Here is a 23466-nt window from a genome sequence, read left to right on the forward strand (position 1 = left end):
AAAACCCTCATAATTCTTTAAAATAGATTATAAGCTATATTATATATAATATATATTATATTATATATATATAAAACTACCAAAGAACAGGCACTAATATTCCGATTTTTCAGATTTTAAGTGACTTATCCAAAGTCACATCGGTACTAAAAGAAGAGCCAAAATGTGAACCCTAGTCTTGGGACTCCTAACCCAGGACTCTTTCTGTAACATAAGCATTTTGGGGATATACAGTCTCACAGGTCTTTCTATAGAAGGATGAAACCAAGGAGACACGAGAAAAATCATATTAACTTTTTCATAACATTTTAATTCCCCTCCACAGAGAACCAAAAAGTAACAAGTTACAGAGGGTCCAATCCATCAGATTCTCTGAATACCTTGTAATCCCTGTAGAATCTGTATTCTATGGGTCCTCAGGGTACTCATCTCCATAGTTATCTAAAAATAAAGTACTTTGTTAAGCATTTTTAAATCCAACTTCAAGATGATCCATTTTCACTAGACATTCCATCTGCTACTACCTGCTGCTTGAGCATAAGTAGCCTCTGAACTTCAACATAAGCTGTCTGAAGAGCTGCACGGGCTTGCAGAAGGTTGTTATCCATGCACTGCAATGATTTGCTTAGTTCTTCCTCCCTTAAAGAAATATGCAGCAGCTGGTCAACCTGAGAACGTTCTGTCAAAAGAAACCATAAGGTTCAGTTTAATACTGGAGACTTCTCATTAATAGTACAGTTCCTCAGAAGATGGAACTGCATCAATTGTCTAGGACAGGCCTTTATTTTCTCCCCACTAGGTCACTGGAAGGAGACTCATCAAATTTTACAAATCATGTAGTCAAGCCTGATGCTGTCAGAAACCAAGCCTCAGGGCTTCAAGCGTACCACCACATGGTACCAATTTACCAAATCACCTTCTTCCACCATGACCCTTCCAAGCAAAATCTCTGCCCCAGGCAAATCAACTCTTGTAGGTTTCATTTCCCATGCTCCTTTATCTACTACCCTCTTCACCCAAGGCTTTGGCTTAGATTGGGCCCCAAACCTGAACTGCTTGCACTCTCTTCCCGATTCATACTTTTCCAGTCTGTTAATTTAAAGTAGTTCTCTTTATTACAAAAGGCATCCTGAAGAAAATATAGCTTTGAAACAGTACACTTAAATTACTTTAAATAAAATGTTCTACTATGTGCACGTATTTGTCATCTTTATGTTTGCCTCTTTCCCATTCAATACTCCAAGACCTCTCCCCTAAACTCCAGACCCACATATCCAACTACCAACTTGATACCTCTACCTAGGTGTCTCTAAAGTCCTTTAACTCAAGGGATCCAAAAGGGAACTCACCATCTTCCTCTACCCTCAACCTGAAACTCTCATAGAATTTTCTAGCTCTACAAATAATGCCATCATCCACCCAATTGCCACAGCCAGAAAATGAGGTCACCCTTGACTCCCACCTTATCTATCACATCCAATCACCGAAAGTTCATCCAATCACTTCCTGCACTAGCCCTTATACCCTAACAGTGTTAGAGTCAGTGTAAGGCAAGAGTCATAGAAGCATATCAGTCAGGGAGCCACACTAATAACTTCTCTACTTAACTCACATGAGAAAAGCAACCAAGATGCCTCAAAAATGGAAAGTGAGAGAAATGGCTATAAATGACCAAGAGGGATAAAATTTTTACTAAATGTCCTATTCCTCTTCACCCCACTGAAAAGGCCCAGTGACACTTTCTAGCTATACACTGAATTCAATTTGTCCAAGATATATATTAACTTTAGCTTTCAGGTCTAGGTGGCATCATATATTTCTTCTACAGCTGCAACTGGATATAGTAGGAAATCAAACTTTTTCTATGCCCTTAAGCAAGATGACAAAAATATCAAATATAAATAAATAAATAAATGGGCATTCCATGTTTGATAAGCTACACTCTGTATCAAGTTGTAAAAAGGCTGAATTGCTGTAAGAACAATTTCTTTCTGCCAGAATATTCTATACTATACCTTTCTTTCCTTTAATTTTCCTTCTTTTATTTTTTCTCTCAAGACTTGGGAGTTCAGGAGAAGATCCATCCTAAGGAGATAAAGAAAATTGAATAATATTAAATATGTAAAGGCCATTATCCAGGAGGGGAAAAAAAGAACCAGTTCTAAGATAGTCATACATTATTCTTCATTATTGCTACCATCTCTAACAGGGCAGTAGGAGTCTCATGAACATGGTATGAACTCATATTAGTTGAATGAATGTATCTGATTAAAAAAAAATACAATCCAAGGTCAAGGACCTCCCTAGCAACCTAGAGGGATGCTAATCCCACAGGGCTTAGGCAAAGCATATCACCTTGGTAAAAGCTAATAATACATGTATCTGATTTCATAGTTTCTACTTCAGAATTCAGCAAGAAAATCTTTACAACCAAAAACTCAACAGCCTGAGACAAGCCCCAAGATATTAGCTTTGTCATAAGACAATCTCTCATCCAATAATATCCACTACAGCATCTAGCTCAAAGGAGCAGAGTTGGAATAACTACTTTGTTATATTGTCCCAATATTAAAGGAAACAGCCCATTTTCACACAGTGACAGATTCCAGACTATATTACCACCAGCAACTCTTTCTTTTCAGAAAGGGTTAGGCAATATTAACATCAGAGGTGCCAAAAGAGAAGTATCAGTGAAGTAATGGATTTTAAAAAGACCAGGCTGGGTAACTTAAGTACAAAAGATAGAGTAACAGAGACTAAGACTATGCTCATATAGATGTACTCTCATAGTATAAAACTACCTTAGTGTTAAGCCTAGTAGTCCTGGGTCCGACAAGCACACATGCCCTGTAAATGCAACACTAGAGTACCTTTCTTCAGCAGTACAGAATGCATCATGAAAACAGATAAAGTTACAGCTGAAGATGTGGCTCATTCCTTGGTCAGGTGATACAAAGAATCATTGGCTTAGATACTAGTTTTAGAGATGACTTCATATTTTCCTAGTACTATACATTCATATTCAATTACATCTAACTTACTAGAGTTACTCAGTTGAAGAATCCAGTAGGATAAGAATATGAAAGTAAGAGTAAGCTTCAAAATCTTTTATTCCAGTGTAGGGAGAACCACAACCCCAGATACCCAAGAAAAATTAAACAGTTAAGTCTTTCTAATTAAGGCCAAGTCACCACATGAAATGTTCTACAAAAAGCACAGGAATGATACTCACTCCAGTGGCTCTTCGTTTCTTTCTAATATTCTGGACATCATTTTGTTCAGCACCAGAAGTACAGCTACTGTCTGTGGCTGCATCTGTCAAACTGGAGATTGCAAGGGCTAAGGATGCATTTGATGATAAAGAGTTTCCTTCTCCATTACTCTCCTGGGCATTGTGATTCTCTGAAAGTGGTGTAGAGCTCTCCTGGCTGTGCAGGTCTTTTGCCAAATGCATCAAAGGTATCGTATGGTCAGATGATAATTGAGCACTATGCCGCCTTCGAGTAGCAACATTTTCAGCTCTTTCACCTGTTCTTAGGGAGGCAGCTAGAGGTGTCATTTCCTGCTTAAGGCCCATGGTTGTTTTTTGACTCTGTGCAGACCTCAATGAGTTATTAGGTGAAAAAATCTGCTGGGGCTCATTTTCTTTGCCTGTAGCTTCCTCACTGAAGAAGCTAAACACAGAAGGAGCCCTGTCCATGATCACACTGCTCTCTGAAAGGCTTCGCTTCCTTGCCAACCCAGGGGATGAAGAAATGGAAACACCTTCCCACTGGAATCCTTCTAGACTGGACAGATCAGGCTCCCCATCCAAATCCAAGACCTCTTGTTCATTTTGAACTAGAGGCACCATTTCGATGCCAAACCTCGAGAAAGAACGAAAAGGAAAAATAATTAATCAGACATGGTTGGGAGAGGGGGCACCACTTAATGTGCCAGACTCTGTTAAGCACTGAGGTTACAAATATAAATAGATGGTTTCTGCCCGCAAGGAGCATTAAGAGTTCTAAACATAAAGTAAGTTAACTCTATTGTAAGTATTATAATGTAACACGTACCAAATTAGATATTTGTATACAGCTATATACAAAAGGAGGGAATAAAAACTGAGGGTTTTATTTAATATGGAGCTCTAAGTCAACAATAATAAATACGTAATTTTTAACAGCAAATAAAAAATAAACAAAAATGTTTATTAAGCATTTACAAGCAGCAGACACCATGCTAAAAACTTTATAATCTCAATGATACTCACAAGTTACAGGAAAAGAAAAGGGGGCACAATAAGTATGTTATTTCGACAAGGATAGAAATTTAAGCCTAGAGGGCTATGTAATTATAAAGCAGGATGATTTTCAAGTAGCAAACCTATGCTGAATGCTGCTTTACCATTCAGAAAAGTTTAGTGCCTCAACGTAAGATGAATAGCCAAACTATGACACAAGTACTTAGGAGAAAGTATTTTGTGATCACAAATACAAATGCCCAGAGCAAATACAGAAGGATAACCATCCACACGTTCTAAGTAAAAGGTAATGAGAACAGTTATACCTAAAAGCTGTACCACTCATTAAGATCTATAGATAGATACAGAGCTATAGATTGACTTTTTTTATGCTGTCACTTTATGGCCCCTATCACCAAAGTGCTAGATTTCTAAGTTTTTTCCTTGTCCCTACTTCATTTCTCAGAAGTAGGTGTGCTTCTTTTTAACCTGAATTCCCTGCTAGGAAACACTTTATTCCATTGGTTATAGAATAGGCAAGTAGTCACTCCTGGATATTTAAACCAGACATCTACAACGTATATTTTTTGCAAACATTTAATTAAATTTAACAAGGAGAATTCTCTTGACCAGAGTCAAAGGGTAAGTTTAAAAGAAAAAAAGGGAAATGGATACTGAAAAGAGGCACACACCTGGGTAAGCCTTTGCCTAGCTCTTGCTTTTTCTTGGTTACTTGCTGAATGACCTGTTCCCAGTTGACATTTCTCCGAGATGCATTTAGAATCTGCCGGAGGGTTGGCTTGAGTCCAGACTCCTTCTCTGTCTCACTCTTTCGATGACCACTGATATTGCGGATGCGGCGAGCACTGTTGAGGTTTGGCTCAGGAAGGTGTGCTCCAGTTTTGCTCTTCAAGCTAATGTGACGGGTTAGATCTCTCTGGAGTGAGGCAGGAAAGCCAAGCTTACTTAGTTCAGGCAGGAGAGGGCCTGAGGGCTGACCTATATCGTTTTTTTGAAGCTCAGCATCCAAGCTAGTAGTCTCAAAGCCTTCTGTTTCATAAGATACATGAGATTTAACAGGGTCATCAACCTGTGCATCATCTAGAGAGGTTTTCAAATCTAGCAGTAAGTCAGAATGTGGGCTGGCTACAGATGTCATTTGTAACTCAGATTCTTTCTGGTGAACTGTTGAGTTACATGGGGAAGTGGATGGTTTTCTAGATGTTTTCAGGTTTTGCTCATCCCCTCTTTTCTCATCAGCAGCATGAGTACTGCAGGATAAAACTTCTGTAGTTGCAGAACCCAGGGTTCCAATTTTTGCTCCATCCTTTTCTGCATCAGATATCTCTCCATCACTTTCATCTTCTAATGTGTCTACTTGAAACTCAATCTTCAAAGATCCTTTTTCAGACTCTTCTACATTCCTACTTGCTTTTGCATAATTCCTGGTCCTTTTAGAAGCACTAAGAAGTGGATTTTGCAATGACTCATTACACTCTAGCACATCTTTGGCTTTTTGTAATGTATCACTTAAATTTTCATCAGGTTCCCTGTGAGTTCCAAATGTACTTTTATGCCCTTTTAAAACACGAGGACCTGAATTTCGCAATTTGGATATGTAAGAACCCTGATTATTTTCCACTGTGGGTTTGTTCAAGGGGTTTGAGTGTTCTCCAGGGAAAAAAGAATTCGTTTTGGTGTTTTTTGAGGGATTCTTTGAATCTTGCTTTTGAGGAGCTGATTTAGTGATTGGAATTGGAAGGAGTGGGGATTTTAGCAATGGCATCTTATTTAAGGTATGCTCTTGTTCAGGTTTTTCTACAATGGGGCCCTCTCTCACTACCTCATAGGAAGCAGTGCAGTCAGAAGTGGCTTTGTGATTAAGAGATCTAGTATGTGTTTCTTTTTGTGTTTTCAGTGTTGGAGAATTATTTCTTTCATCAGTTTGGGGCTCTTGTATTCCTGTGGTTATCAAGCTAAAATCATTATCTATTGTTTCCAACTTGTTACCAGTGACTTCTTTCACTCCCGATTGTAAATCCAGAGTCTTCTGGGAAGGGTAAGGAGTCCAGCGACGGAGCTTTTCCCTTGCCACACTGCCATTCTTCCCACCAATTTTGGAAGCTAAGGTATCTGTTTGTTTAGTGGCTTGGCTTTCCAGATGCTCAAAATTGAAGTCAAGTAAGCCCTCTGAAGAAAACTTATCACTTGTAAATCCTTCAGAAGGACCTCTGTATGTGGCGACTGCACCAACTTTGTCATTTTCTTGCCGCTGCCACTTATATCTCTCTTGATTATATTTGTTTGACTTAGATTTCTTGTTCCATAGCATAGTCACGTCTTCCATTTGACAGTTAGAATTTCTGTTTCTGCTTGGTTGAAATTTGTCTCCGGGGCCACTGTAATTCCAACTATTTGTGCTACGTACACTGGATTTCCAGTTTCCGTTACTGCTGTTCATATGCCGACTGGAAAAGCCACCTGTTCCTTCAGAATGCCAACTGGAATTCCTTCCTGTACCATTATGATTCCAATCTACCATTCCACTATTTGAATGCCAACCACCTCCAGAATTACTATGGCTGTGAAACCAAGTTGAGGAGCCTCCTGCAACACCCTTATGCCACCCAGAACATCCTCTTGATCCACCACTACTCCTCGAAGAATGTGGGAAGCTGTTTTTCCTAGTATTATTATAGCCATCTTTCTCCCATTTCCGGTCCCGCTGAGGAGGTCCACGATGATGCCATGCTGGCTGACTGTAGCTCTCTCTGTCTTGGTAAGGAATTCGGTCTTCTCGTCTCCGTTGGGATCGCCTGTCATCAGAGTTTATTTCTTGGCTGCTATTGGAAGGTTCATCTTGCCTGGAAAAAAAAGTCTTTCATTAGTGACTTAAAAGAGTTCTCCTGGTCCCTCTAAAGGCATAACCCACCAAACTTCCGCTCTGCCTTCCTCCTCTGTTACCTAGAATATGTAACAGAGACTACTTTTATTTCAAATAGTAGATGCTTTCATATCTTTAAATGATACAAACTTATATTTCACAATTTATTGATTAAAAATTAACATCTTGTGTCTCCTATCACCCCCAAAATATTAAAAACTTGACACATTTATACTATCTTCCCTCTCCTGCTCCTGTTTCTCTCAGCATATTCTGGGATTTTGTCCCTATCATCCAATTATTATTTTTATATTATACAATTTTTTGAGAATAAGAACAAGTATATTTTGTAGCTATGGTTAGTTATCATAGTTAATACAATTTAAATTCACCTGCTCTTAATACCATGATTTCTTCAATAGTTGGTTCTTTCTGAAAACCCAGTTTCTTAACCTATTTTAAATAGTAAGATTTTACTATGCATAATCACTTTCATTAATAAACACTTTATTATTAAGTACACATTCAGTGACTGTTAGTGGTAAAAGAAAACTTTTATGTATAGTTCCTCTTCCTGAAGGGCTTATAACAGATAGCTAAGGAAATAAGCAGGGTCACAAACAGGAGTAGTATAGCACATAACAAGTAGCACCCACAGTAAGTGCTATAAGGAGCTCCATGAGCTAGCGGTTTTTATAAAGAAGCTACAGCTGTTTCAACTATTCATGTTAGACAAGGAGCTCACAGAAACGTGAATAAATTTAAGCAAACATCACAGGAATAGGCGTAAAACCATTTTTCTCTAAAAAGCGCCTATAGTATGCCTGGCTCAGTGCTTAGCATGTGGTATGTGCTCAAAAAATTGAATAATACTAATTAAAATGTATTGAGTACCTACTTATCATAAGGCATTTAGTGCTAATCACTTTACACAGATTATCTCATTTAATTTTCACAACTCTGCAGCAAGTAGCATTATTCCTACTTTTTAGATAAGGAAACTGAGGATTAGAGAGGTTAAGTAACTTGCCTAGAGCAAGATAGCAGTTAGTGTTACGGCAGAGATCTGAACCTTGGTGTCTGACTCTAGAGCTCTTTTTTTTAAAATTGAAGTGTAGTTGATTTACAATTCTGTGTTAATTTCTACTATACAGCAAAGTGATTCAGTTATACATATATATGTATATATATACAAATATATATATACATTCTCTTTCATATTCTTTTCCATTATGGTTTATCACAGGATACTGAATATAGTTCCCTGCGCTATACAGTACGACCTTGTTTATCCATTCTATATATAATAGTTTGCATCTGCTAATCCCAAACTCCCAGTCCATCCCTCCCCCCGTCTCCCCTCCCCATTAGCAACCACAAGTCTGTTTAGAGCCCACATTCTTAACCACTAGACCTTGATAGAATAAAAATCTCAAAGTTCTGGCAGTTGGGTTCCCTCCTTAATTTTAAACTCAGTATTGACTTTAACTGGCTTTAAAAGCTTCGAATGTCTATAAGATTTTGGACACAAATTGGAATTTCCTCCTTTTTCACAAGACGGAATTAAAAGTTAATTTACCTAAAAGTTCAAACATCCACTTACATTATGAATTACAACTATTTCTAAACAGGAGACCCTAAGTCCCCAAGTGACAAGTGTTACTACAGATACTTGGAAGATTTTTATACCACCATTAACCAAATTGTTTTTTTGTTTCTAGGCAGTATGAAACTTATGACATCCAAGGAGATCACTGACTTGGCTCTACTAATTATCATCCAGAAATGAGGAGAATTGGGCAATTTAAGTCAGTCACAAAGTAAAATTCCTAGATCATCATGAATTGGCTAGGTCAGGGGGACAACAGCATGCAGCTAAACCCACAGCCCAGAAAGAACAATATAAACTAAAAAACTCATGAAGGAAAAAAGAAAAAAACCTCATGAAGAAATAAGTACATGACTTTATAAATAGGTCACCAAAGAGGCATATAAAAATGATCAAAGAATAGTATCTACAACATGAATGTCTAATTTACTGAGAAGCTCTTTTACCCTCTGACTTAATGTTTAATCATTTACACAGATAAGCTAATAGTGGCACAAGAGTGTAAGAACAAAAATAGAAGTTAGTCTCCTAGAGGCTCCAACACCCTAAAACAAGAGTAAACTACAGCTATACTGAAAGTAGTGAGAATGTCATTTGAAGGATAAGCAACTAAACAATTTAAGAACCATGTTGCTACGGACATTTTAAAACTAAGAAAGTCTCCTTCAAGGACTTGTTCAAAAAACTTTTAGCATATAGAATAAAAAACTGCTTCTTTTTTATATTTAAACCTCTAACTGAAAATGAAATACAGACCAGGGATAACTAGTATTCAAGAAGGATCTTTAAAATTTTTATAATTTGAAATGTTTTTTATCATGTTCTAGGACTTAAAAAATTACCCCACCTCATAACTGGTTCTATATCTCTTTTACTCATATCTGAAATTTTCTGCTTCATTAATTAAACTCTTCAGACCAGAAATCAGTAATGTTAAAATACAAAACGCTAATACCTGAATTATAGATGTAGGTATGAAATTATGTAGTACAAGCTATAAAACTCCTATTGCTGAAATGATCCTGACAGTGTCCAACTGAATATAGATTTATTCAATAAATATTTACTGAAGAAATTAATAATAAAGGGATAAATCAAATTTGGTAGAAGCACCATGTTAATTCACATTAGGCAAAACAATTTTTTCCTAAGGGATGAAATAAGAAATGCCATATAACATATTCAAATGAAGCTTATTCACTAATTCCTTTCCACTAGAAAATCTGGATACCAAATAAGAATTTATTGGTATCCAAAACAATTTGGAACTAATAAAAACAGTTCTAAACATAGTTATCAACATGGTAAAATTCAGATACATAGCCTAGCTTTTAGGTAGGGTCAATACTGAGTTTTGGGGTTTTTTTTTAAGGAGTTAATACAGTAGTTCAAGAAAGCATTCCATTGCCTTTTATAAATAAGACAGGAACTTCAAGGTAAACTTTATAATTAAGATAAATAAATCTGTGGCACAACTTTGTAAATCAACTATACTTCAATAAAAAAACAAAATTTAATTTTAAGAAAAGATAAGTCTGAATGCTATAGGCTGAAAAGAATGTAAATGGAAAATGTATTCTCTACTACATTCTGTTTCAGATAGGCTTTTTAGAATATCAAAATTATTACTTACCGACTTTGTTCTTTCCTTTGTTTTATTAACTGAACGAGTTCCTTGTCAAAATAATCTTCCTCTTCTTCTTCCTTTCCATCATCTTCTCTTTCCTGGGCATCAACATTATCTTTGTGCAATTGGCCAGAAATGTGCTTTGCATACGCAGAAAGACCCACTTCTGTGACCCCGCACACTCGGCACTCATGACTACTGTCCCTAGGGAAAGAGGCAGATGAGGGACATTCAATTCTCCCCACTGGCATGGCACACTCACAAGATCTGTTATAGTTTCCTCTGAAAAACACTGCACACTTTGGCACAGTGAAAAATTAGTTCTAATCAATTTCAGTGCTCCTTTCATCACTTTTAATAAGTTTGTTCATAAGTTACTTTTGAAATGAATTAAAGATTCTTTTCCAGCAATCAAGAGGCAATACACTTCAGAATAATACAGTTTAGGAGGAGAAATCTTCTTGAATTGCTGTACTTAAAACCTTGCCAGAGGAAACGTGGTGAAAGGGGAGGCAGGGCGGGGGGCTCAGAGCAAACAGAAGTTGCTCCAGAGCACACCCATGGTGCCAGCTGCACTCAGAAAGCCTGGCGACAGCTCTTACATTTAATCTCTGGCTCAAAAGCTTTCTCCCAGTGAAAATTAAGGGGTGGAGAAAAGGGTAGGCGGTGTAGCCAATCACAACCTGGTAACTAAATCGGAGCAGCTGGAGCTCTGCCTGGAATGTGAAGATTCCGGACCCCAGGGCAAATGATACTAGTAGTCTCAGCAAACTTTTTTGGTCGGATGATACATGTGATCTACATTCTGCTTCAGAAGGGCTTATTTTAAAGGGAATGGAAAGCATTTCAGTTGTAGGAAGTTAACAGCTGTGCTAGGCAAATGGTTTTCCTCAGGTTTCAGAAAAGAATACCATTTAGAGAGAAGTATAATCAGGTTCTCGGTTAAGAAAGATAATTGGGCAGGCGTTTTCTTCTTTCACTTTACACACTTAATGGTATATCTCATACTTGGCCAGTTTAAGAAGCCAAAGTCTTGAATCAATGTCCAGAGCTGTAGTAGATGAATAATTTAACTGCTTTTTTAGCTTCCTGAGTCCCTTGATTGGTTCAGCAATCTATGCAGTCATTGATGAAAAACACCTGAACACCATGGGCACATGTGTAATAAATGGACAGTAATATCCACTCAATAATCCAAATTGGCTTAACTCTATCACTTGTCTTAGGTTAATACTAGTGATATTTTTGCACTTCTATGCCATTCTATAAAAACACACATACAAAGACATGCTGTCTTTGATAAGACAGACAGACACAAGAAATACATACACAACACTGCCTCATCTTCCCCTCACATACATCCAACAAGACACGGGCAGAATTCACATCAGTTAGCCAGAAGAGACCCTCAAAATTAAGCACCTCATTTACTAGAAGATAGTTTCTGTTACAGATCATCTGAATATTCATTAAAAACAAAAAACTTACTGAGCAACTACTAATTCCAGGAAACAAGCGAAGTATATGGTTAATGGCGACAAATTATAAACAAACAATGCCCAGTAAGTAAACAAAACAGTTTTTCACTTTGTACGAATCATGAAAAACACCTCAGAAAAACGGAGAAACTTCATAAGTTTCCATCTTTTTTCTTGACTTTGTACCTCAAATGCTCTGGAGGCAATATAGTCTTTGACATTAAGATTCATTTTAATGAGTTCTGACCAGATTCCTTGAATTACCCTGAATATCGATAGTTTAATTCATTCTAATCCTCCATGAACTTAAATACATTATTTTCGCTGAGAGTTTTCAACTGTATTTTACTACAATTATATAGTTAAAGAAAAATAATCCTCAACTTTCTTCAGTTTACCTGGGATATCCACACTTTTCTCTCAAGCAATTAAAATTAAGGTAGTTCATTCAAAGTGAATGTTAACTTGTAACAGAAAGCAAGCCTTTTCTCACAGCAACACAGAATGAAGTTTAAAATGTATATATAGGGCTTCCCTGGCGGCACAGTGGTTGAATCTGCCTGCCAATGCAGGGGACACGGGTTCGAGCCCTGGTCTGGGAAGATCCCACATGCCGCGGAGCAACTAGGCCCGTGAGCCACAACTACTGAGTCTGCGCGTCTGGAGCTTGTGCTCCACAACAGGAGAGGCCGCGACAGTGAGAGGCCCACGCACCGCGATGAAGAGTGACCCCCACTCACCACAACTAGAGAAAGCCCACGCACAGAAACGAAGACCCAACAGAGCCAAAAATAAATAAATAAATTTTTAAAAATGTATATATAAATAGAAATCTATCCCCAATGGGCAGCATCAGAAGAATCTGAAGACTGTAACAAACTTGGCATACATAATTTACACTATAATAACAACTCAAATCAACTGAATTTTCTGGTTAGAAAATCTTTTGGGCTTTAAACTCTCTACAACTGTGGAAAATGTTTTTAGTCCACTTTTCTACCTCAAAGTTTATAGAACGCTAAACCATATATTGCAGTACCAGGGACATCATTCTAAAAGGTATTCTTGAATAAAATCCCTGATTTTATCCTTAGTTCCAAAATGCAGAGAATTTTTTTCTTTTTCTTTTTTGGCTGTGCCGCTTGGCATGTGGGATCTCAGTTCCCCGACCAGGGACAGAACCTGTGGCCCCTGCAGTGGAAGCACGGAGTCCTAACCACTGGACCACCAGGGAATTCCCACAGAGAATTTTTCATATGTCCAAACCATCAAAATCCCTCTTTAAAAGACATAATTGGAAGACGACACTGACTTTTTAAAATATTAAGGAATGTAGTATAAAGTAGACAGTAACTGTTAAAAATAAATATCCATAATCATAAACCCACATATTTTGCAATTTCCAAAGCACAAGTATATGTTGGACATGTATCAAACGCTCAAACACAGATTTTTTAAACATTTTTGCTTTCATTGCAAGAAAGAGTATTAACCATAATTCCGAAGTTACTTGATAGAAAAATACCTCGAGATCCTACCCAGAAGGGTATAGCAATAAGTGCAACATAAAAGTTAACACTAAAAACAGATTTATCAAAACACAGAAATCCCTAACATTTTTCTTATAAATGAAATCTAGTTTTTTGTTTTGTTTTTTTTAAAGATAAGCTTTACAAGAAACTTCAAAAAGAGAAAAGAGAGAATCTACATTTATACTGGGAAAGAGCAGGATAGGTCAACCACATCTTGTGAAAATTCAAATGTGTCTGTGTCTGGAGTCAAGCATATTACAATATGCATTCAGGCTCCCAAATAGGGTGTTTGGGAAACCACATGTTCTTTAAAGCTAACGGCAAATTAAATAATATTTGAATGATGCTATTTTCCAATTTTTTATCAATAACCAGTTAAAATACTACTTTGTATAAATATATAAATAATTGTTGGTTAAAAAGTACTGGTTTACTTCCTGACTAATAAAGGCAATAATTTTCCTCAGAGCGTTTTAACAGAGGGCCCAAATTAGCTTCATCCTGTTACCACACAATTTCCTCTCATGTGTGAAAGGCAAAGCCTTCAGATATTCTATCCATAATCTCCTCTTTATTAAGCTTGCTCTAACTATACCACAACAGCTGGTTGATAAATTAAGGTTTGTGCCCTTTTAATAGCATCTATCTGTAGAAACTACTTACAGGCCATACATCTGAACAAGTACATCAGGAAAAAACAGGGAAATGTTCCAGATGTCTACAATCGTGAACTAAATAAGTTACTCACTTCTCAATCAAGCCTGCATTCAAAACCTAAAAAAAATGCTCTTTACATTTCTTAACCAGATCACAACCAAAAATTATAGTGATACTTAATATCAGAAAGCCAGTAGTTAAACATGGAATCCAGAGGAAATAATCACAAACTGATAGGAAGAAAAAACATAATGACTGATAACTATTTGTCCCTTTGGTACAAACTAGTGATGACTGTCATGGCAATAAATGTTCCAAGTCAGTAAATGATTTTTAAGACTGTGTCGTTTTTTATAGTTTTGCCAGCTGTTTTTCCTTGCTACCTTCTTGCCTTCTCCCTTATAATTTGTACTGGCCAGGAAACCATACCAAACCTTATAGCACTATATCTAAAATATGAGTAAATTAAGTACCAAAGTGCTCTCCTCTAAATAAAATGAGTTTGGGTGTTAACACTGACATTACTATTGTCAATTCAGAGGCTTCCAATGCTTATTCCTTACCTATCTGATTATGCTCCAAATAACTAAAAACAGTAGACAAAATCTCCATGGCACAATTAAGTTGATGAGTGGGAGGAAAGGAGAAACAAATTACAGAACAATACATATATGGCATGTGGTTCAGTTATGGTAGCAAGACAAAACAAAATGTGTGTATATATAAATATAAATCTATGTATACACACAGAAAAGAGGTTTGGATAGGATATACACTAAACTGTTGACTTTCCTCTAAGAGGGGAGTAGGAAGGGGGGGAGAGAGTGAAAGGACCTCTACGTTTTTTACTTTTTATGATTCTGCACTGACTATGAACATGAATCTTAGTTATCAAAATTTGTTTCTTTAATGTTTTAATTAGCTAATTAGTGATCTTTGAATAAAATAAGGCATTAGTCTTAGAACAAAATGAGCTTCTCTCCTAATGACTAGATTTACTAACCTCATTTGTTTTGTTTGATTTTATAATACAGTACAGGTCACTAAGAAGCCCAGAAAAAGGTGAATTCCAGAAAGAAGTATGTTGGAAATGGGATCAAATAATCCACATATAGGGAATCAAAGGTTGACTGTATTTCATAGGTTCCAATGATAATGAGTTAAAGATCATATACACTCAAGGTATTATAAGGGCTCTCCACATTAAATCTGAGTGAACACCTCTTTTATACTGCTGCTAAGACCTAACCTTCACACAGTAAAAGACTGAGACCATGGAAAAATTCCACTAATATGCTAAACAGATGCTGAAAGTTTAATAACATATTAATTTGCCCACACAACCTAAAACTATATTACTTAAAACACAAATAATTCCAAATGACTTAGGTTGGCATCTTGATCAAATCTTGCACAGTAAGTCCCCTACATACGAACAAGTTCCGTTCCGAGAGTGCATTCATAAGTCCAATTTGTTCGTAAGTCCAACAAAGTTAGCCTAGATACCCAACTAATACAATCAGCTATATAGTACTGTACTTGTAATAGGTTTATAATACTTTTCAGAAATAATAATACATAAAAAACACAAAAAATAATGAAAACATTTTTAACCTTACAGTATAGTACCTTGAAAAGTACAGTAGTACAGTACACCAGCTGGCATACAGGGGCTGGCATCAAGTGAACAGGCAAGAAGAGTTACTAACTGGAGGAGGGAGAGGAGGAGGGAGATGGCAGAGCTGAAGGATCGTCAGCAATATGAGATGGAGGGCAAGCTGCAACTTGCGTTCACTCAGATTTAATGTGGAGAGCCCTTATAATACCTTGAAAATATATGATCTTTAACTCATTATCATTGGAAACTATGAAATACCGTCAACCTCTGATTCCCTATATGTGGATTACCTTAATTATTTGATCGTCACACCTGACGTTGATGGCACAGGTTCTGGTTCCTTGCTGGATTCAATTCTATTTACCATATTGAAAAAACAATCCAGTGATGTCTGAGTAGTAGCTCTTTTTTTCTTGTCATAGATAACACAGTAGCACTGGATTGCATTCTAACGGCCGCTGCAGCCTTCATGTACCATTCTACGTTCAGGTCCTGTGCCTCAAAAACTAACAGTGCCTCCTCAAATAAAGAAAATCCCCTTGATATTTCCTGCGTCATGAATCTCTTCGGTTCTTCAGTTACTTCTTCGTCCTCTTGTCTCTCTTCGTCCTTTCTCTGGGCCTCCAATTCCACCAGGTCTTCATTAGTCAGCTCCTCTTGTTGCACAGCAGAGTTCAATGAAGTTGTCCTCTTGCAGATCAAACTCCAGCTTCTTGCTGAGGGTCACTAGTTGCTGAAGACCTCTTTGGACTCATCCACCTTCTCAAATCCACGAAAATCGTGAACAAACTGCAGGCAAAGGTTCTTCCAAACCCCATTCATGGTGACAGCCATAACCTCATGCCAAGCAAAGTCAATGTTTTTTATGGCCTTGCAGATGTTATAGTCCTTCCAAAATTGTCACAAGGTTGCTTCTGATTCGTCACTCACCTTTACCGCCTGACGAAAAGTGTGACATAAATAATATTTCTTGAAAGTTGCTACAACTCCCTGGTCTGTAGGTTGGATGAGCGACATATATTCAGTGGCAGATGCACTACTTTGACTTCGGGATGAAAGTTGTCCATGAATGGGGGTGGCCTGGAGCATTGTCAAGCAGCAAAAGAATGTTGAATGGGACGTCCTTCTCCAAGCAGTATGTCTCTACCTCTGGGATAAAGTGGTGGAAAAACCAGTGCTGGAAAATGGCCTGTGTAACCCAGGCTTTGGGGTTACTCTTCCACACAACAGGAAGAGAGCCCTTGGCTATGTTTTTAAGGGCTCTTGGGTTCCCTGAATGATAACCTAAGAGAGGCTTCAGCTTCATATCACCAGAAGCATTGCCACCAAACAACAGAGTTAGCCTATGCTTTGCTGCTTTATAGCCTGGCAACCACTTTTCCTCCTTATTGATATAACTTTGGTCTGGCATCTTCTTCCAGTACAGTCCTGTCTCAACCACATTAAAAACCTACTTGGGTAAATACGTGCCTTCATCAATAATTTCTCGAAGCATTGCAGGAAATTCCCAGGCAGCTACTGTATCTGCACTCGCTGCCTCACCACTTACTTTTACATTGTAAAGGTTGGCTCTAGCCTTGAACCGATGAAACCAGCCATGGTTAGCATTGAAAGACACGCCCTCTGATTCTTTGCCGCATTTCTTCTTCAAGTCTTCATAAAGGCTTTTAGCTTTCTCTTGAATCAACATTAGGCTGAGTGGGACTCAACGCTGATGCTGATCCTACATCCACACATTGAGAAGCTTCTCCATCTCCTCCATCACTTTTCCACACTTCTTCAGTATTACTGTCGGCATCACTGGCCCAGCAGACTTTGCTGTTCCATGATCTCATCCTTCTTTTTTTTTTTTTTTTTTTTTTTTGCGGTACACGGGCCTCTCACTGCTGTGGCCTCTCCCGTTGCGGAGCACAGGCTCTGGACGCGCAGGCTCAGCGGCCATGGCTCACGGACCCAGCCGCACCGCGGCATGTGGGATCCTCCCGGGCCAGGGCACGAACCCACGTCCCCTGCATCGGCAGGGGGACTCTCAACCACTGCGCCACCAGGGAAGCCTTCGTCCTTCTTCTTTAGAATCATGCTGATGGTTGAACAATTCATGTTATAAGAACAAGAGACATCTATCATCTTTTCGCCTTGCTCCACTCTCTCAATTTCACTTTGTTTCCGTCGTTATCGCTTGGCGCTTCTTAGCAGTACCAGCTACCTCACTGCTGCTTTTAAGCTTGCTTCTGTACATCCTGGACTTGAAATAAAAATACTGTACTACTGTACTCTCTATAGTACTTTACAGTAAAGCACACAAAAGCACAACCACTTGCAGAGGATGCACGCACATGACAATGTATGCTAGACACATGAACTAACTTACGTAATTGGACATGGGAACACACATTCCCATCTGTGAAAGTTCACAACTTGAAGGTTCATATGTAGGGGACCTACTGTAACCATTACTCATGGACTAAGGTATAATGCATATTTCTGTTTCCCAAAGTTTCTCTGTTCCATACTGTCTCCAAACTTCAAATTCACACATGTCCAAAACATCAAAAGAGGAAACTTAGTTGGAAAAAAAGACACAGGATATACATACATGCTACATTTAATGTCTTAAAGGTACTTATTTGTTAGATTTTCTTTCCTTAAACATCTCAAGCTTTAATTCACAAAATAGCATTCTTAGATACTCAGGGTTTATACATCTATTTTATTTACACTAATGAGATTCAGTGCTATTTAGAAGACTTTGGACTTTTCAGACTATTCCAGCAACAGTAAAGGTTTATGGCCTGCAATAATTTGAACACTGCTGAGGCAATAATATGAAATGTCCTAGTTGCAAGGCTGCTGTGTAGGAATAAGAAAGCTTACTAATGAGAGAACTAGCTCATCCCCACCCACCTTTGTTGTAATCTATTTGCTAGAGTTGCTGTGAATTCTACACATTTGAGATGCACAAAGATTTATCCCTTTTGAAGGCCAAAAAAAATCTATTGTACTTGTTATTAATTCCAAAAGATAGTTCTATGCCATAAGACAACATTCATTTATGAAGGATTACTATAAAATAAGCTGACAAGCACCATCAGCCCTCAGATCCCCCCACATCCAGAAGTTTATGGAAGACAGCCGTCCCATACCTGCCCTTCAGGTTCTCAAGTTCCCTGTGATGCAACATGCTCCGCATGTGTTCGTCCATCTCCTTCAAAATTAAAGAAAGCAGGTTAAACTAAGGGGGATTGCTTTGGGGAAGAAAATTCCTCTGTCCTGTTCAATCAACAATTGGGGCTCAAGCTCCTTGTATCAAAGTCATGTTTGCGGTTACCATTCTCAATTCAATATTGGAATCAGTTCCTTATTAAGTAACTCTTTAGCTTGTTTTTTGACATATTTCATTTTTAAATAAAGCAATAGTTAAGAAAGACCTATTTAAGTGGCTTTTCAAAAAGGTTTGAAAGTATATTGTATTTAGGAGGCAAAAGAGTAAATAATAAACAAATATGTTAAATTATATCCCAATATAAGGAATTTACTTAAGTTTATTAAAAATTTAAAAAACGGCCTGAAATCACATAACTTCTCAACTACTTTGCTACTTTTCACCATACTCTCTTTCCCCACTCAACTGAGAGTTTCTCAAGAGTTAGTTACAACTCTTACCCATATCTTGGTCAGGGCCAAGTAACATACAGTTACTAATATTTGTTGAATGAACAGATGGATACATCAATTCTACACAGAAGTTACAGGTATAACAGAATTTTCCTATGGTAGGTCAAAAAATGCCTTGAACACGGCAGTTCAATCATGGCTTCACCTTCACTGCCCACTCCCTTCCCCACACCAATTGATTTGTTTGGTTCCAATGAAAAGTTTGAAAATATACTAGATTCTCCCCTCCCTCCCTCCCACCCTTGGTGGGAAGGAAATAAAATCTGTGGAAAGAGCTTCCACTTATAAGTGTAAGCGTGACACACACGCACACACCCCTCAAAAAACTCAAAGTTGCAAATGTCTGTCTCTCTGTCACACAAAGTATATATAGCCAGTATGCCATAACAGAGAATGGCTGTTTACCAATATGATAAAAGGGTTACTACAATTGTTGAGTATTACTATTAACTGTGCCCTGTGCTAAATGCCTCAAACATTTTCTCATTTGAACCACAAAACACTGCTAAGGGAGGATTATTAACATCGTAAGGACACAAGGGTGTAGAGAAGCTAATTTGTTTATTCACCAAATATTTATCAAGTGCTTCTTAGGTGCCAAGTACCTAGGCATTGAAGGGATAAGTGTGAAAATATTTAGTCTTGCCCTCTCAGAGTCACAGATTATCAAGTGGTGAAACTAGGACTCAAACTCTGGCAGATCCGACAACAAAGTCAACATTTCAAACACCATGTCATGTTGCAAACATCTAGTGCATTGAGATTTTTTTATTATATACAATTCATTTGTCAAAATGAGTACAACAACCTCTTCTTTAAGTTATCTACACACAGTGTGATACACAGTGTTATGATTCAAAACACTTCCTTTAAATGGCAATTTTACTGAAGATGACCACCATTTCCTTCCTATCTCTACAAATGCTTCATCCGGAAGGGATAGTTTTACATGTGACCCCTTCTAGATACAACTGATTGGCCATTAACCAGAATGAACATTTATAGAGCGGAAAACTAAGTTGAGTTAGTGACAGGATACAGAATGAAAAAATCCATGGACAATATACAACACCTGCTCAAATCTCTATGCTTCCTGTTGTTCAGTTTTTGTTTCCTGTTGCTCAGTTTTTCCTTGGATTAGATTTAACATATGCCAAATCTCCTTTTCTTGAGCTAAATTTAAGCGGGACTGTTTCTTGCAATGAAACTATTCCTAACAAAGGGAGTATTCATTGAAATAGGTTACTCTCTCTGATGTAAAAACCAATTCTGTATTCTATTTCAGTTATAAAAAATGTTATCATTCAAAACTAGTTTTAATGTGATTTTTTTTTTTTTCCCCACATGGCTTGTGGGATCTTAGTTCCCTGACCAGAGATCGAAGTCGTGCCCCCTGCAGGGGAAGCACAGAGTCCTAACCACTGGACCGTGAGGGAATTCCCTTAATGTGACTTTTGATTGTTTAAAATACTTCAATAATCTGTCTCTAAATTTACAATGTGAAATCCTCTTCCATCCTTCTATAAGTAATGAATGCAAATAATGAGACAACTGACTTTTCAAAATAACTGAGAAAGATCCACAGGCACAGTTCCAAATGCATACCTGCAGAGTTACCAAGCTTCTATTTAGTCCCTTACATCAGTATTATGTTGTTAAAAGGAGGGGGGGAAAAGGGAGAAAAAAAGAATTTGGGGTTGAACAAATTTGGAAAACACTGAGTAACAGAAAAAAATTTTAATTTTTTTAATTCCAGGGCTTCTCAGATTTTCATAAGTTAATAAGCATCAGGATACTCAGGGATATAATACACAGTCACCCTAGATTCTTTTCTCCTTCACAGTGTATTTGGAGAAACCAAGGTAATACTAGTTTGGGAAACTAGAGGAAAGCACATCAACATAAGTTGTTCATAGTCTATCTAAAAATAAGTGTCTGAGTTTATCCCTTTCAGTTAACCCATTCCGTTAATTTCTTACCCCATATCTTAACACTTAAATCACGCCATTCCCTTGCTTAAAAACCTATAGTTGGCTGTCCCTAAGGCAGGAGTAAATAACCCCAGCCCTTATTTAACTTTGTTGTGACCCATGGAAAAGTATGAAGAGACGAAACATGTTTTAATCCAGAGAAGAAATGCCAAAAAGACTTAAAGTAGCAAAATTATGAGAATATAACAAGATAGGCCTGCTACTCCATGAAGATCTGACACCACACCTCTGAGTACCCATCTCATACCTCCTCAATTTCCCTCTAATCTGAAACTAGCCTTATTGAAAATTTGAGTTAACCCTGGTCTAAATTTTTAAAATTGGAAGAGCCTTTTGTAAAAGGCAGCAAGTATATTACTAAATATGATTTAAAAATCTCAGCTGATTTTTCCATCACTAACAGAAATCCTAAATAGGAAAAAAAACATTCCTCACCCCAGCCTACTAGATGGATCACAATCAAACCCCTCAGTCTAGCACTCAACACTGTTTATTAACTATCTTCACTTAAATTACAAATTAAATTGTGGTCCCACTACTCCCAAGATGAAACTGTTCTAATCAGGTAAGCCTTCTTACCAACTCCTAGAACTGTTATACTCCATTCTACTGCTATACCTTTGTATGTATTTTTCTCTCACGTAAAATATCTCTTCTCCATTTCTTTTAAGCCATTTTACACCCAAACGTCTTTCAAGGTTTACTCAGACTTCGCTGGCTAACCTCACTCATAATCTTCCCAGTTCTCTGAACTTCCAATGACAATCAAGAACATCTTAAAAACACGGAGAAAAAATTCCTCAGTATTTAAGCTAGGAGCACTCTTGGAAAGCAAGAATAAAGAAGTAAAAAAAAGAAAAGCAAAATGTGAGACAAACTGCAGCCAATTTCTATAAAGCAAAGGTAAATTCCTTTAGTTCTTAAAAATGTGTTTTTCTTTGAGCAACATCCCCACCTTGTGGACGTCTAAGAATATAGTTAGTACCATTGCTGCTGTGCTGCACTTTTCACAAGAATATGCAGAAAGAGAACTCCGCTACGTATCAATGCTGTTACCTTAGCTAATCAGAAAGTTGTTATAATCTCAACCTGAATTTTAATGTCTTTTCTCTATAACTGGTTACTAACTGAATATCTCTTTATCATACTGTTGAGTATCCTCAAATTCCAGGTAGAGGTTTAATAATATAGTTACTGGTTTTATGAGGCAGTAATGAGAAAAAAACCAGTGAAATAAGACTAAGGTTTAGGAAAGAAGCATAAGTAAGATGTTAAAAGTTTTTACCCATCTATAAATTCCACATGATGTCTCTGAAAAAATGATCAGTCATAAAAGCCTCAGATTCTCCCTCTTCTATTATTACCTTTTTTGAGCTGTACACAATGTGGCACAATATGCATTTTCGTTCTCGTGCCATAGTGACCAGATCTGAAGCACTCAACGTCATACCTGCAATGAGGAAGTAACATTTAGTAACCTTTTCTTCCCAGATGTCTTTTTAGATTCATCTTAACACAGCCCAAAATACAAATCCTGCAACTCCCTCACCTCCACCCTGCTCCCCCAGTCTTCCCATCTTGGTAAAGGAAAATTCCAAGTTTCCAGGTACCTAGGGCAAAAACTTTGGGAGTCATCCTTGATCCCTCTTTCTCACCCCATATCCACCCTCATCAGCAAATCCTGCCAGTCCCACCTTGAAGTATATCTGAAATCCAACCACCCCTCACTGCTTAGCATATCTACCATCTCACATGGCACCAGCCTACTGACCTGACTCCCTATTTCCACTCTTGTCTGTCCTCTCATGGTCTATTCTCAAATTAGCAACCAAAGATTCTCAGAACAGGATTCTTTTAAAATTTAAGTCTGATCATTTAACTCCTCTGCTCAGAATCTTCCAATAGAATCCCATCTCACTCACAGAAAGTCCAAAGTCCTTTGTCACAGGCTACAAAATCTGTTTCTCTCTCATTCTCTGACTCCACGCCCTATCACTCTCCCTGTATTGCTCCATTCAAGTTACACTGTCCTCCTTGCTATTCCTTGATCACACCAGGGATTCTCCCACCTTAGGGTTTCTGTATTTCCTGTTCTCTCTGCCTGGAATATTCTTCCTTAGGATGTACCTATGGCACAGCAGAGAGTTGACCCCACATCTCTTATTTCTGG

The 23466-nt window shown here is 37.7% G+C and overlaps 1 protein-coding gene across 2 annotated transcripts in view; it reads right to left on the bottom strand.

Moving 5' to 3' along the window:
• The window catches only part of ZNF106 (zinc finger protein 106), a 55511-nt gene that overhangs the window by 23843 nt on the left and 8202 nt on the right, over positions 1-23466 (bottom strand). The window contains exons 2-9 of one of the 2 annotated variants that reach the window (XM_082845772.1): positions 22661-22746; positions 18774-18835; positions 10352-10549; positions 4918-7089; positions 3233-3866; positions 2016-2085; positions 525-679; positions 381-441 (exon numbers count right to left, since the gene is read on the bottom strand). In XM_082845772.1, the coding sequence (XP_082701898.1) occupies positions 381-441; positions 525-679; positions 2016-2085; positions 3233-3866; positions 4918-7089; positions 10352-10549; positions 18774-18835; positions 22661-22746 (3438 nt within the window). The remainder of the gene's footprint in view (positions 1-380; positions 442-524; positions 680-2015; positions 2086-3232; positions 3867-4917; positions 7090-10351; positions 10550-18773; positions 18836-22660; positions 22747-23466) is intronic. The other variant, XM_082845773.1, reaches the window with a different exon arrangement.

The sequence above is a fragment of the Leucopleurus acutus genome (assembly GCF_964270905.1).
Source record: "Leucopleurus acutus genome assembly, chromosome: 1".
Taxonomy (NCBI): Eukaryota; Metazoa; Chordata; class Mammalia; order Artiodactyla; family Delphinidae; genus Leucopleurus; species Leucopleurus acutus.